This window comes from Lethenteron reissneri, chromosome 36 (assembly GCF_015708825.2).
Source record: "Lethenteron reissneri isolate LAM-NWPU_2019-01 chromosome 36, ASM1570882v1, whole genome shotgun sequence".
Taxonomy (NCBI): domain Eukaryota; kingdom Metazoa; phylum Chordata; class Hyperoartia; order Petromyzontiformes; family Petromyzontidae; genus Lethenteron; species Lethenteron reissneri.
In genome coordinates, this window is record NC_083814.1 from 6,792,902 (window position 1) to 6,809,453 (window position 16,552).

At 50.2% G+C, this 16,552-nt stretch overlaps 1 protein-coding gene across 2 annotated transcripts; it reads left to right on the top strand.

Annotated features, from left to right (window-relative positions):
- The first annotated feature begins 335 nt into the window (after positions 1–335).
- LOC133351229 (leucine-rich repeat and transmembrane domain-containing protein 1-like) lies at positions 336–15,598 on the top strand. 2 transcript variants are annotated; one of them, XR_009756161.1, is made up of 5 exons: positions 1,948–2,117; positions 4,248–4,569; positions 7,262–7,469; positions 7,784–8,077; positions 15,436–15,598. XR_009756161.1 is itself a non-coding variant. In XM_061566307.1 (4 exons), exons 1-4 carry the CDS (start codon positions 336–338, stop codon positions 7,711–7,713), a joined length of 729 nt encoding a protein of 242 aa, XP_061422291.1. The 2 variants fall into 2 exon arrangements, 1 of the variants encoding a protein (XP_061422291.1); XM_061566307.1 differs by lacking the exons at positions 1,948–2,117; positions 7,784–8,077; positions 15,436–15,598 and adding exons at positions 336–453; positions 7,633–7,713.
- Positions 15,599–16,552: the final 954 nt, after the last annotated feature.

Consider the following 16,552-nt stretch of genomic DNA (forward strand, 5'->3'; position numbering starts at 1 on the left):
AAAATGCGCAACTTTAAATATAGACAACACGTTCTACTTAATTAAATAGACGTTTTCATAAATGTTTTCTCCTACAACATCAGAGTGCAGCGCCACATTAAATACGCACGTGTTGTCTATATTATTTAAAGTTGTGCATTTGATGTGACGTCACATTTCTCAACCCCCCTCGTCACAAATGTCTGACCCTCCCCCCCCCTAGGTACGTGACGTCATTTATGGACGGCCCCTTTGACCAACACGTAGCTACCCAATTAGATCTTGAAATGACACTTTCACACTGTGGCATGCAAGCAATTGATTTATAAATGAGTTACACATCATTTTCACCAGCCATGGTCTATCCCGGACCAGGATTGCCATCGCCAGCCATCGTGGTGGTCTTGTACACGTCGCTCCGAGTAGCACGGTTGGCTACGTACGGTGCAAAAAAAGTTCAACGTACAGACATAGGTACACGCTCGCACAATGAATGCCTTTGTGCCAGAACTGATTTCATCGCTGCATCTCTGCATTGGTCGTCCCCACCGGGTTTATTATTTCTCCTTTGACTGCAATTCCATTGCACCAGTCGACTCAGAGGTGGGACAAAGTCATTGTTATGCAAGTCCAAGTCGAGTCTGAAGTCATCAAATTCATGACTCGAGTCTGACTCGAGTCCAAGTCACATGACTCGAGTCCACACCTCAGAGGTGGGACAAAGTCATTGTTATGCAAATCCAAGTCGAGTCTGAAGTCATCAAATTCATGACTCGAGTCTGACTCGAGTCCAAGTCACATGACTCGAGTCCACACCTCAGAGGTGGGACAAAGTCATTGTTATGCAAGTCCAAGTCGAGTCTGAAGTCATCAAATTCATGACTCGAGTCTGACTCGAGTCCAAGTCACATGACTCGAGTCCACACCTCTGCACCAGTCGTATCCGCGGCCTTATTAAATGTGCAGCCTACAAACGTGGAACGTCGGCACAACGTCGGCATGTTTACTGGAAGGACAAGCGCGCTTTGTGGCTTCTACATCCGTGCACACAAAAACACCCCAAAGCGTGCATTCAAGTTTTCAGTTACCCCTCTTGTGCATTAGTGTTTTTTACACAATAATATACGGAGTAGTTTTCAACGGTTGCATTTTTCTTCTTGGTTCTTTCGGTAAAGTCACGTAGAAGGGAAGTAATAAAATAATACAAATAAAACATAATAAAATAATTCTCACGACGTTTCGGCCACAACGCAAGCAGCCGTCCTCAGGTGGAGAACAGGTCCGTCAAGTAGACAGAGTCTGAATGTCACGCTCCAGGCTTGGAGCGACTATTTATGCTCCAAGCCTGGAGCGTGACATTCAGACTCTGTCTACTTGACGGACCTGTTCTCCACCTTAGGACGGCTGCTTGCGTTGTGGCCGAAACGTCGTGAGAATTATTTTATTATGTTTTATTTTTATTATTTTATTACTTCCCTTCTACGTGACTTTACCGAAAGAACCAAGAAGATGAATCCCTGCAGTCACGAAAGCTTTAAATCGAAATTTAACGGTTGCATTGTTTGCTTTGATGGCTCCGAGTCCGTGCCTCGTGAATTTAATTTTAATGTTACGAAGCTCCGGCCTCGTCCATCAGCCACATGTCCTCCCCGAGCCAATTAACTTTTCTTATCCATACGTAACACAATGCCATGCTTTGAAGTTCAGTCACGACAATGTATGACCCACACAGTGATGACTTCACATTAGTGTTGCTGTGCACGGTTATGCACGAGGCCCCCATCAAATTTTAACCAGGGGGCCAAGGCTCTGCAGACATGGGGACTCCGAGCAGATTGAGCAAATGAGATAAGGGCTTTAGAATTGGCAAGATAAGCAGGGTGGTCGGTGGGCAGGAGGGTTGGGACATCAGAGCAACCTGCCCCCCCCCCACCCCTCCCATATAGTGTCTCATTTAAGCACTGTGGCCAGACATTTTCAAAGGGCAAGAGCGACCTGCTGACATTGAAAAGCCACCGGTGTTGTTTTAACGGAGCAGAGGACTGACTGCCTGGTGGTGCATCACTCAGCCAGCTCTGCTGACAAAGGCAACAGTAGCTCGTTCAGTTTTCTTTATGGTCCTTGTGAACGGGCTGCCGGTGAGTTGTGCATTTCGGTGACGTATCTAAACGATTCGTGATAATACTGCACTGTCGTTTAATTGCGATGGACGGACATTGCTGGGCATTGTACAACAATGTGTGGTTGTTGCTGTTGTATATTAAAGTGAATGCACTCCATGTGAAATTTAATGTAAGCATACGTGATTTACAGTTATATACAGCTTTAAAAAAATCGCAATGCAGAATTGAAGAACATACAATGGCTGTATACAGCAGCAGTATTACAATTCGTATCGTATGTGCTGTATTTTTATGTCAAATATAAATCACCCTAAATGCACTCTAATCTCCACAGATATCAGAAGCTAAGGCGGTATAAGCCTTCAAAGTGCTTGGATGGGCACATGTTGTTCATGCCAGTCGTTATAGGCTGTTGCAGGGCTACATTGTTGGTAGATGGTAATGCAGAAATGTTTCATTGTTGTACTGCACTTCTATGCTCCCACCTATGCTCTCCCCATTTTGAACCTGCACTGAGCCGCGTGGTGAATCCAGCAGTGGATTGACAAATAATTGTAGAGACAAATATACACCCGTCTATGCTCTCATCACGACATCTCTTAGCGCTTGCAGCACAGTTCAGGATAAAAGCACACAAGGTAAACAAAAAACAAGCTCTTTACTCAGGAAAGCCTAAATACACCTCCAGGTTATCTTTCCAGTGTCCCGTTGAGGATGTTTGGCCGATTGTTTTTTTTTATGAGTGATTTGCTTGTGGGAGTTAAATAAAGAACGTGGATGATCAGGAATGGGGACCTCGTGTCAAAGGACTGAGCTGTCACTGCTGACACACACGCTTGGCTTTAAATTCAGGGAGCTGCCTGTGATTAAACTAAGTTTTCAAGTACTACGTCGAGAGAATTGTCCTCAGTCCAGCCACCAATGACTCCAAAATAAACCCGATCACGTGAACGTTTCTTCTGCAATTACTGTGGCTGAATTTCATCTTGACGAATAAAACATATATATATCTCTAACCGAGTGACATGCGACAAACAATTTTGTATTTTTAAGGACAATTTCTGATATCTTTGTCTGCATTGTACGATCATTTACATAACTACGTAATGATTTAACATGGCTTCATGCTAACAAAAGTGACGTCACCAGATGCCACGTGACACCAATTATTCTGGGAAAGGCACAAAATGGCGATACAAACATTAAGTAACTTCCTGTCATACTTTAATGAAACCCTTACAGCGCTTGCCGATCAACATAAAAATATGTATTTAATAACGTAACATTCAGAATGCAGGCCTCGATTTCCGGATTTTTCAGATTGAACCCAAAATCAAGAACACGTGTCTCGGAGTAAGCCTCCGTGAGGTGTGGCAGTGCCAACGTCAGTGGCTTTGGCCACGATGGTCGTGCGAACACTGGCGCCTCCCAGGACCTGGGTTAGATTCCAGACTCGGGCACCTTTCTGTGCGCATGCAGGTTGTGTGTTGCCCCCCCCTGCTCTGCATGGCTTTCCTCAGGGTTCTCTGATTTTCTTCCACAGCTAAAAACATAAAATGTAAATTGTGTTGGGCCAAGCATCCCAATTCAAGGAACCCTCCCGTGAGATAATATTTAGACTGTGAGGCTTTCCTGGGTATATAATAAAACATATTGAATTATATTATTAGAATTATAATCATTATAAGGTGAGGGCGAACATAGGGGTCCCAGTAGAGCGGAGACAGGAGATAAATGTGACGAACACCACAATAACACTGCAATTCGGATTTCGATAATCACACAATAATTTCCCAAGCTAATGTCAACTCTCACTGTCCTGCCACCTACACTCAAAGCTGATTTCATCGCTCCATCTCTGTAGTGGACGTCCTCTTCCCTCATTTGTAAGAAACACAAAAATTTTTTTTAACCCTACAATGTTACAACACAATGGTATTGGCCAAATATCCCGATGTCGAAATATAACCTGCTTGGACATTACACAAAGCAACATCGTCCCCGACTGCAAAAGCCTGGCAGGACCCTCCTGAATCAAAGACACTCGTTGAGATTTCCCTTGTTAGGTAAGTGTGAGAACAAACTATATTGTTTTTCTTGTTATGGAATCATTGTTATTTTGACGTTGTGTTTGAAATCGCGCAGCACCGATGCTGAGGCCGCTTCTGCTCGCCGTGGCCCTGTGGGCCGGGCTGGCATGGGCCGGCTGCCCGCCCAGGTGCTCGTGCCGCGGCCGCATCATCCAGTGCGCGAAGCAGGACCTGGCGGGGATCCACTTCCACATCCCGCGTGACACCGAGGAGCTGTGGATGTCCTCGAACCGCATCTCCTCGCTGCAGGCGGGCACATTCCGAGGCCTCACGCGCCTCACCGTCCTCAACCTGGCCAACAACGAGCTCACCTACCTGCCCGCCGGAGTCTTCGACGAGCTCAAGAACCTGCGCGTGCTCAACCTCAACAACAACAAGTCAGTGCGCGGTGGTATCGGCTCAGGCTGTTGTAACAGTAATAACGATTTGTATGTATCTCGTATGTATGTTGAACTTATTTCGCACTCCTTATGTAGCCAAGTGTGCTAATCCGAGGTGCGGGGAAGGACAACTAACTAAAATAAATTTCGATTTAAAGCTTTCGTGACTGCAGGGATTCATCTTCTTGGTTCTTTCGGTAAAGTCATGTAGAAGGGAAATAATAAAATAATAAAAATAAAACATAATAAAATTATTCTCACGACGTAATAAAATTATTCTCACGACGACGGCTGCTTGCGTTGTGGCCGAAACGTCGTGAGAATTATTTTATTACGTTTTATTATTTATTATTTTATTATTTCCCTTCTATGTGACTTTACCGAAAGAACCAAGAAGATAAAATAAACTAGTCGGCCTGTGGCCATATTTGCTGCACTAAAGCAATTCTGCCTGCTGCACGCATTTGATTCCATGTGTTCATTACCTCAAATCAGCAGGGTGAGTTCAACCTCTGTAGACCCTGCTTCTTCCTCTTTAGGCCCTGCTCCTTCCTGATTAGGGTCCGCCCCTTCTTCTTTAGACCCCACCTCTTTCTGTCGAGGCCCTGCCTCTTCATCAGGGACACAGGGATGGGTTTGTTTGGGTGGTGGTGGGGGAAGTGGGGAGCGATGGTGTAGCGGTTATCGTGCTGCGCTACGAACCTGGAGACCCGAGTTCAGTTCTCGCTCACGGCCAACACCAGTGACGATTATCTGAACTGGTCCCAGGCTTCTCCTAGGTCGACTCAGCCTCAATTAAGTACCTGGTGCGGTGTGTAAACATCACCACTAGAGAGACAAAGCGGTTTGGCGTAGTGCTGGCCACCAGAGGTGTGGACTCGAGTCATGTGACTTGGACTCGAGTCAGACTCGAGTCATGAATTTGATGACTTCAGACTCGACTTGGACTTGCATAACAATGACTTTGTCCCACCTCTGAGGTGTGGACTCGAGTCATGTGACTTGGACTCGAGTCAGACTCGAGTCATGAATTTGATGACTTCAGACTCGACTTGGACTTGCATAACAATGACTTTGTCCCACCTCTGCTGGCCACCCACCCCCTCGTGTGCCGTGGCAGCCTTCACAGGTGCTCGCTAACAGCACTTGCCCCAACAGATTGCGAAGGCTATACGGGGGATATTTGTCTTTACCCAGCAGTCGGTAGTGGTGGGTGAGGAAAGTAGGGGTAGTGGTGGGGCGGCTTTATGATGACCAAAATCTCTCTTTGAACAATATAATAGATTACTTATTCATCCCGGAAAGCCACACTGGGCCAAAGGACTCTTTTTCAGGAGGTGTCCTGCTGCATTAGGCTTTCGTGCTAAGATGCTTTCAGGCAATTAATGAGTTAAATTTCGATTTAAAGCTTTCGTGACTGCAGGGATTTATATTCTTGGTTCTTTCGGTAAAGTCACGTAGAATGGAAATAATAAAATAATAAAATAAAACATAATAAAATAATTCTCACGACGTTTCGGCCACAACGCAAGCAGCCGTCCTCAGGTGAAGACCTGGTCTTCACCTGTGGCCGAAACGTCGTGAGAATGATTTTATTATGTTTTATTTTGTTATTTTATTATTTCCATTCTACGTGACTTTACCGAAAGAACCAAGAAGAGAAAAATTAATGAGTTGTTTATTACATGGGGGGGGGGGGGGGGGGGGGGGGACCCACACGCACCAGGGGGCATCCGTAGATCATCCCCGCACAGAAGGAAATGATTCCACTTGCTGCACTGCCTTCTCCCGACGAGCCAGCGTATTGCACCTCGACGCCAAATGGAGGGAAGTTTCGCAATCTTTGTGTGATCCACCAGCCCTCGCTGCCTCCAGTGCTGTATTACAGACATGCAGAGCCACCATCGCACCCCCCCCCCCGTTGTTGTTGTTTGAGAAGCGACATTGGAGTGGTCTCTAAGCAGAGCACTGTTCCACTAATTACAGTGGCACGCCACATCCATCTCGCCCTATTCTGTCTTCGCGATGCAATACAATTATTGCACGCAATTGGTATACACCGGGTTCATGGGGTCGTAATAATATTGGGTGCAATGAAATAGAATCGTAATGAAACACTCGCCGCGTCCGTCAAATGACACTGCCTTAATAGTATGCATTTATGAACGTGTCTGTTTCCTATTCGGGCAGTGTTATTGTCCAATGTGTTGGTTTTGTTGTTTGTTATGCGTGCTTGTGCACCACTGCAAACACATTGCGAACCAATTAATTCATAAAATGATTACGGACAAAAGCACCTTGTACTCTATCGAGTCACGAATACTGTTATAATTCAAGTTGATTTCTTTGAAACAGGCGAGAACTCAAATTGTAAATGTTGTGGCTTCAACACACCGGTGGGCTAAAGCAGTGAACTATTTGTCTTTTGTCAACGTGACACTTTTTTACTGATTGGCCGTGTCGGGTGGTGGAGGGTTACGACACATTTATAAATAACGCGATCTAAACCCAAAAACGTTGATTATGGAGAACTCAAGAGACCAGCATCGAGTTTCATTTGCAACGGTGACTTGGGTCATAGTGATCTGGGTCGCACTTTTTCTTTAATCATCCGCTAAAAAGCGTCGCTTTCCCGAATGCACGAGCGGGGTCGGTGCACAACGGGATCCGTCGCCTGTATTCGGCACAGGCTCAAGTTCTTGCGCGAGGGCACCTTCGACCGGCTGCCCAAGCTCAAGGTGCTGCACCTGCACGAGAACCAGCTGCGCTCGCTGCCCGAGGGCTGCCTGGACCGGCTGGAGAGCCTGGAGGGGGTGCATCTGCACGACAACCCCTGGGACTGCAGCTCCTGCACCGTACTCTACCTGAGCCACTGGCTCAGTCAGAACACCCTCAAGGTGGGCGCGTCACACGAACGCTTCAGATTTTTTTGGGAATCGTCCGATGATTGGGAATACATCTTGAGTCAAAATGCGCTCTTCGGTTGGCGGTTGACATTTGAAGTGGACTGCGACCCTCAAGGGAATGGATGCCTCCCCCATGCATCACGGTCCCTGCCAGCTGACTGAATCGACGGTTGACAAGACGAACGAACGAAAGAGTGGCATCAGAGTCCTGCCAGCTGACTTAATCGACGAATGACCCAACAAAACGAACGAACGAATGAACAAACGGGTGAGTGAACAAATTTCGTTTCCACCACCTCCCGCAGGTGAAAGGTGCGCACTGGTCCACGGACCCCGATGCCGTTCGCTGCAGCGGTGGCGTCCCCGGCGTTCCCGGCGTTCCCTGTGCGGAGCGTGGACACGGCCGCCCTGGGCGGAGACTCGCACTGCCAGCTCGGGGCGTGGGGCTCGTGCCCGGACGCCTGCTCGTGCGTGGGCAACGCGGTCGACTGCAGCTACCGGGGGCTGCCGAGCGTCCCCGCTGAGATCCCCGTCAACACGGAGGTGCTTTGGCTCAACGACAACAGCATCCGCAACGTGTCGGCCACTGCGCTCTCCAAGTACGTGAGCGGGTGGGCGAGCGAGCGGGCGAGCGTGTGCGTGAGTGGTTGTGTGAGCAGGCAGGCAGACGGTAAGGCCCACCGAGCTGTATAGCTCTTTTTCAGAAGCGACCTGGCCACAAATGATAGTCCAACAAGGTGGCTTATCGTGTAGAAATTTACAGCAGCCAAATACTCTCAAAGCATGTTTCTAAATGTGGAGGCAAAAACCGGAGGACTCGCAGAAAAATCCACGCGACCACGGGGAGAATACGCGGACTCCGAATATGCAGGCGCCAAGGTCCGGATCGAACCCACGATCTAGTGTGCACCTGGCGAGGTAGTCAACATCTCGCCACCGTGGCGCCCCCATGGTGGCGAGACGATGGGCAGGCGGGCGAGCTGTCTGGCATTCAACAAATCGTGTCCGGCCCTTGGGGTGCCCGTGTTGGTGCAGGATGGTCACCCACCCATGCCCGAGTAGCGCTCATGTGGGCGCCCCCTGGTGCACAGGGAGTGCTATAGGCTGCGGGTGAATGTGGTGGGCAGCAGGAGGCAGTGCAGGAGTAGTTCTTGTTGTACCTTCCTTATATTCTGCCACGAAAATTGGTCTTTTGTTGATATTTACCGGAAAAATAGGTTGAATGTTTTTTTTCGTTCATGCATAGGGCCTTCTTTATAATCTAGGGGGTAATGCACTGGCGAGATGTTATCTCCCTCGCCGAGTGTACAAAGGATTGTGGGTTAAATCCTGATCCTGACACTAATATATTTGGAGTTTCGATTTAAAGCTTTCGTGACTGCATGGATTAATATTCTTGGTTCTTTCGGTAAAGTCACATAGAAGGGAAATAATAAAAGAATAAAAATAAAACATAATAAAAATTCTTTGAATTTTGAGAATTTTATAAAATCTCACAAATTGTTTGAATTTTTATGATGTAAATGTTTTAATTATTTTATTATTTCCCTTCTACGTGACTTTACCAAACGAACCAAGAATATATATTTGGAGTTTGCTTTTTCTCTCTCCCCGTGAATTATGTGACTGGCGCTATTCGGTTGTTTTCGCTCCTCCGGTATAAACAAACTAGCTGTACTACCCGGCTTCGCCCGGGACTTGTATCCACGACGGCCGGCCGCCTTTGTCTCCCCAGTGGCGATGTTAATACGCCACACCAGTTACTTGTTTTGCGGCTGAGTCCCTCCCTCACCACTCTCCCTCCCTCACCACTCTCCCTCCCTCACCACTCACGCACGGCCGCCTTTGTCTCCCCAGTGGCGATGTTAATACGCCACACCAGTTACTCGTTTGAGGCTGAGTCGACCTAGGGGAGGTTCAAATAATCGTCACCGGTGGTGGCCGTGAGCGGGAATGGAACTCGGTTCGCCGGGTTTGTAGCGCAGCGTAGCGTTAACCACTACACCCACCGCTCCTCACACACCACACACGCACAGACAGACACACACACAGACACACGCAGACACACACAGACAGACACACACACAGACACACAGACAGCACGCTAACCACTACACTACCGCTCCCCACACACCACACACGCACACACACACGCACACACACAGACACACACACACAGACACACACACACAGACACAGACAGCACGCTAAGCACTACACTACCGTTCCCCCTACACAACACACGCGCGCGCGTCCATAGGTACACATACACGCGCTTGCTGCAGACACACACGACTGTCAGGGGCGTACGGCAGTAAACGACTGAAAAAAGAAAGCGGCAATGCTGCGCGAGGAACGCCTTAGACCTGCAACACATTTGTGTAATGCGAGCGTAAACACACAAACACATACAAACACATACACACACATACATACACACACATACACACAAACACATACACACACATACACACACATACATACACACAGACATACACATACACACAAACACACACATACATACACAAAAAACATAGACAATACACACACACATACATGCAGACACACAGACAGACACATAACACACATACATACACACAGATACATACACAGAAACACATACACACAATACATAGACACACACATACATACACACAAACACATCCACAGACTTACATACACACATACATACAGATACGCAGACAACAACAACAACAACAACCGCCATTCGCCACTAAGTGGCGGTGACGTCACCACGATGCTTGTGCCAGGCCAAGTGCACCTTGAGGCCACGTGAAGTGTCGAAAGCCCGCTGGCAGGAGGTCACGGGGCAGACCCAGGTGCCACGGGTCGACTGACCGAGATGACCGAGATGACTGGCTGATGCACCAACTGTGCCCCCTACTGTGCCAACTTGCTGTGCTTTAGCCACCCGGCGCTCCGCTCGTTGTTGTGAGCGTCGCTCCTCCGCCCTCCGTTGTTGTTGGAGGGCGACTGCCTCCAACTGCCCAGTAGCGTCCTTCACGAGCCTCCTCCACTGAGGCCGATCTTGACACCGCTGGTACCAGTCATCGGCAAGTCCACTCAGCTCCACGTCCTCCTGTACCACATCACTCCATCTCTTCTCCAGCCCGTGCCGCGCCCGTCTAGCCCCCTCGATCCGGCCGAACAAAAGCTGTTTAGGCATGCGGTGGCTGGGCATGCGGGCTACATGACCCAGCCAACGCAGCCTTGCCTGCCGGAGGAGCTCACTGATGGGACTTTGCCCAGATCTTTCAAGGATTTGTGAGCTCCTCACACAATCCAGCCTGGTTAAACCCAGGATGGATCGTAGGCAGGCCAGCCTAAATGTTTCCAACCGGCGAAGATGCTCCACCAGGGGGGTCCACGTCTCGCAAGCGTAGAGAAGGGAGGGAATGACCGTGGCCGAGAAGACCTGAAGCTTCGTGCGGAGCGACAGACCAGGTAGCTTCCACACAGCGTTACGCAACCGATGAAAAGATATTGCCGCTCGACTGATTCGGAGTGAGACCTCTGCTGATAGACTGGAGCCGGTCATAAGCACACTGCCCAGGTATGGGAAACTCTCCACTCTCTCCACAACTGCCCCATCACCAATTGGGAGTTGTGGGGGTGGAGTGTCCGATGGTACAAAATACCCAGGCAGGTGCTTGGTTTTGGTGGGGCTGATGGTAAGGCCCCACCTCTTAGTGGCACGCTCCAGTCTCAGCAGCAGCGCCTCCAACTCCTCTTCTGAATGAGCAGCTATTACCAAATCATCGGCATACATAACGTGGTTGACCAATAGGGAGCCATCCCTTGATCGCACCCGGGCGTCGATCAGCCTCCCATTATATCTGTACCAAACGGAAATTCCCCCGGTACAGCTATTGAAGGCTTCACGAACTACGCGGTCAAAATAGATGTTAAATAATGTGGGAGCCAGAGGACATCCCTGTCGCACCCCAAGGTGTACAGGGAAAGGCTCCGACTCCCGGCCACGTAGTTTTACCCGGGCCCGCTCACCATCATGAAGGTCCTTAATGATCGTGAGCAGAGGGTCAGGGACTCCGAAAGCACGAAGAACAACCCAGAGTCCAGTCCTACTGATGGTATCATAGGCCTTGACCAGGTCAATAAAGCAGAGATGTAGGTCTTTTTGGAATTCCCTACACCTCTGCTGTAGCAGACGGACAGAAAATATGGCATCTGTGCAGGACCGCCCTTTCCTGAAACCGCATTGGGGCTCCGCAAGCCCCTCCTCAGCGTGCCTAGCAAGGCGATGTTGAATAATCCTTGCCAGGACCTTACCCGGCACACTGAGGAGTGAGATGCCCCTGTAGTTGTTACAGTCTGTGCGGTCCCCCTTCTTAAAGAGGGGGACCACCAGGGCATCCTTCCAGTCCTGCGGAACCCGTCCAGTGGTCCAGACTGTTGTTATGATGTCATATAGGGCAGTCTGTGCACAAACGCCACCCTCCCTCAGCATTTCGCTTGGGAGATCATCTCTGCCCGGTGCCTTCCCTGGTCTCAGACTCCGGATCGCCCTCAGTACTTCCTCAACAGCTGGAACCTCAGCCAGCCACTCACAGGGGGTGACCTCTTCCAATATTTGAGGCACCGCAGCCTCAGCAGGGTTATCCCCACTTTGTGCCATGATGTTTTCCTGGCTGAGAGAATTTCCCTCCCCCAGGACCTCACAGAAATGCTCAGCAAATCTGCAAACCTGTTCCTGGGGGTCGGAGATTGGATCACCGTTTTTTCCTCTAATGATGGTAATAGGTGTGGCGCTGCAGGTTACTTTTTTGATGGAGTTAAATAGTGATTTGTGATCACGGGCCACTGAGGCAGACTCCATCTCCTCAGCAACCCGCGACCACCACCCATCCTTACAACGCCTTACGGCTCTCCGAACTTCCGAGCGAAGGCTGCGGTAAACCTCCTCATTCTCTGACGTGGGATGCTGTAGGCGATGAGAGTGGGCCTGTCGCTTTTTCTCAATTAACCTGAACACCTCCTCTGTCAGCCAGGGTTTCTGGGGAGGTCTGGACCGCGTACCCAAAGCAGCCATTGCAGCTGCATGAGTCACAGTCTTAAACCTCGCCCATTTACCCTCGACATCAGGTGGAGTGGGGGACGATGCCAACCCCAGCTGCAAGCGATGATGAAATTCTCGCTTGCAACTTTCATCAGCTAACTGAGACCAGGCCACTTTTGGTTGGAATGGGATCCTGGGTGTACACCCACCACCGGAGTGGAAGAAAGGCAGGCGCATCTTACAGATGACTAGTCGATGGTCAGAGGACAGATCAGCTCCACGGTAGGTCCTGGTGTCAAGGACATGGGTTCGCATCCGCTGGTCCGTCACTATGTAGTCCAGCAGATGTTCTTGCTTGGACCCGGCATGTATCCATGATGTTGTGTGGATGCGCCGATGCCGGAAGAGCGTGTTGGTAATTACAAGCCCATGGGCTGCACAAAAATCTAGCAGCCTCCTACCGTTATTATTGAGCTGATCTGGCCCATGCCTTCCAATCACTCCAGACCAGGTGTCAGCATCATGACCAACTCGGGCATTGAAGTCACCCAACAAGATGACTCTGTCCCGAGTGGCCACTTTAGCCAGCACCTGTGACAGGAGGTCATAGAAAGCGTCTGACTCATCGGCTTTGCTTGCATCCCTCCACGGATGTTCGTCTTCGGTGGGGGCATAAGTAACCACGACCACCACTCCTCGCCTCTGGTTGATGGGAAGGCGAGCCCAAAGTATCCTGGGGCTTACAGCTTCCCACACCTCACCGCCACGCTCCCACGCCCCCTTCATTCTTTTGTTCAGAAGAAGAGCCACACCCTGTTGTTTGGCAGTCTCCTGCCCCGAGTAGAGGACTGTCCACCCCTCATGGTGGCAGGAGCCAGAACCGGTCCACCGGACCTCCTGAATGCCACAGAGATCCAGGCGGTACCGGTCCAGCTCCCGACAGAGGAGTGGCAGCCTCTCCTCCGCAGTGAGCGTTCGAACATTCCACGTGGCCATCCGCAATGGTTTTTTGTTGTTTCTGGAGGAGCCCCGAGGGTGAAAATTCAATCTCCTGGCTCCGCCAAATGGGGTTTGGCCAGGAGACGTCATACGCAGACATACACATAAACACATACAAAAAAACCCACATACATACACACACACATACATACACACAAACACATACACACACATACATACACACAGACATACACATACACACAAACACACATACATACACACAAACACATACACAATACACACAGACATACATGCAGACACACAGAGACACACATAACACACATACATACACACACATACATACACAGAAACACATACACACACATACATACACACACATACATACACACAAACACATACACACACGTACATACACACATACATACAGACACACAGACATAGACATAAACACATACAAAAAAACCCACATACATACACACACAGACATACACACAAACACATACACACACATACATACACACATGCATACACAGAAACAAACACATACACACAAACACACACATACATACACACAAACACATACACAATACACACACACATACATGCAGACACACAGACACACACATAACACACATACATACACACGCATACATACACAGAAACACATACACATACATACACACACACATACATGCACACAAACACATGCACACACGTACATACACACATGCATACAGACACGCAGACATACACATAAAGACATACAAAAAAACCGACATACATACACACACACATACACACAAACACATACACACACATACATACACACATACATAGAGACACACAGACATACACATAAACACATACACACATACACATGACCCGGCTTCGCCCGGGACTTGGATCCACGATGGCCGGCCGCCTTTGTCTCCCCAGTGACGATGTTCACACACGACAGCAGTTACGCGTTTGAGGCTGAGTCGACCTAGGGGAGGCCCAGGTCCGTTTCAAATAATCGTCAGCGGTGGTGGGCGTGAGTTGGAATGGAACTGGGGTCGCTCAACCAGCTTAATGACTATTTGTACAAAGAACATATAAAGAATCGATTATAATAACCAGGCTACAGTCCACATTATATACTGGCAGTACACGCACTCAGCTTCATAAGCAGGCTAGAGTGTACATGATAGAGTGGCAGTACGCTCACCGAGTTTAATAAGCAGGCTACAGTCTACATGATAGACTGGCAGTACGCTGACCCAGCTTAATGACTATTTGTACAGTGAACATTTAAGTAATCGATTGTTGGCGCGTTGGGTTTAAAATTAATATAAATTGCACACATTGTGGTGGGGGTGGAGTGAAGAGTAGGAAAAACTTTGATGAATTTACCTCAGAGTGGCGTGGTGGGTGTCGAGGCCTAGTAGCGTGCAGAGCCTGCGGCCTCGCCAAAATTGTCCAGCCGGCAGAGGCAGGGTACGGGTGGCGTGCCTTCCCCCCCCCCTCAGCGCTCGAACAATACTGTGTAATGGCAATTATTTAATTATTTATGGAGCCTATGAAAGCGGCGAAGGCGTGGCTAGCCGTTGGCAGGGGCAACCGCCGTCCAATGAAACTGCAGCCCTTGGCGAAGGCGTCGCTAGCCGTTGCCAGGTCCAATGAAAGCGGCGAAGGCGTCGCTAGCCATTGCCAGGGGCAACCGCCGTCCAATGAAAGTGCGTATGGTCCGAAATCCACACACACAGACAGACAGACATGCACGATTTTATATATATAGATATTCTGATATTCTGAACTAAAATAGTTGTAATTATTAGTTTGAAAAATAGGGACCGCCCACCACCCAACTCCCCTTGGGAAGCTTCTGTATCCGCCCTTGTCGACCGGCGACAGCATCTCGCCGCGCGTCCCCACGGAAAGCTAACCACGGCCGCGTTCTCGCACGCATGCGGCGCCCAGGCTGTCGAAGCTCACGCGCCTCTACCTGTCCAACAACGAGCTGGAGGAGCTCGCGCCCGGCAGCTTCGACGACCTCCGGCGCCTGGAGATCTTGCGGCTGGGCCACAACTCCCTGAGCACGCTGCCCGGTGGGCTGCTCGACCGCCTCGCCGCGCTGCAGGAGGTCTACCTGCACAACAACCCGTGGGGCTGCGGCTGCGGCGACGACGAGGCCTATCTGCGGCGCTGGGTGTCGCGCAACGCACCGCGTGTCAAGGTGTTCGCTGGGGAGACATACCCGGACAGCGCGCGCTGCGCCGGGGACGGCTCGCCGCTCCGGAGCAGCGGGGCCTCGTGCGCCACCGGCCCCGCGTTCAACGGCAGCTTCTTCCTGGGGTGACGGCCGCCGGCCGCCCCACCCACCCAACCATCCACCCACCAATTTACTCATCCACCCACCATCTCACTCACCCACCCACTCACTCACCCACCCACCTACTCATTCACCCACTAACTCAATCACCAGCTCACCCACCCACCTACCCACTCACCAACGCACCCATCCACTTACCCACCACCCACCAACTCACCCATCCACCCACCAATTTACCCATCCATCCACCAATTCACTCATCCACCCACCCACCATCTCACTCACCCACTCTTTCATGCACCTACTCACCCACCTACCAACTCAATCACCCACCCACCTACCCATTTACCCACCCACCTACCCACTCACCCATCCACCTATCCACTCACCCACCCACCTATTCACTCAACCATCCACCTTTCCACTCACCCATCCACCTATCCACTCACCCGCTCACCCACCCACCGCTTCGTTTGCTTCGGCGGGGGGCTGGTCGTAAGAGACGAAGCATGTCTGAGGGTGAAAAGGTCGCTCGCTCGGGAACTTGCAAGAGGTCGTGACGCCGTGTTGGGGAAGTGTGTTCGCCAATCAATCCCCACCCCTATGCCTACCCTATACTGTACTAGCCAACCAATCCCGAACCCAAGGGACGGCTCGCCGCTCCGGAGTAGCGGGGCCTCGTGCACCACCAGCCCTGCGTCCAACGGCAGCTGCTTCCTGCGTCCAACGGCCGCCCCACCCACCCACCCACTTACCCACCAACTC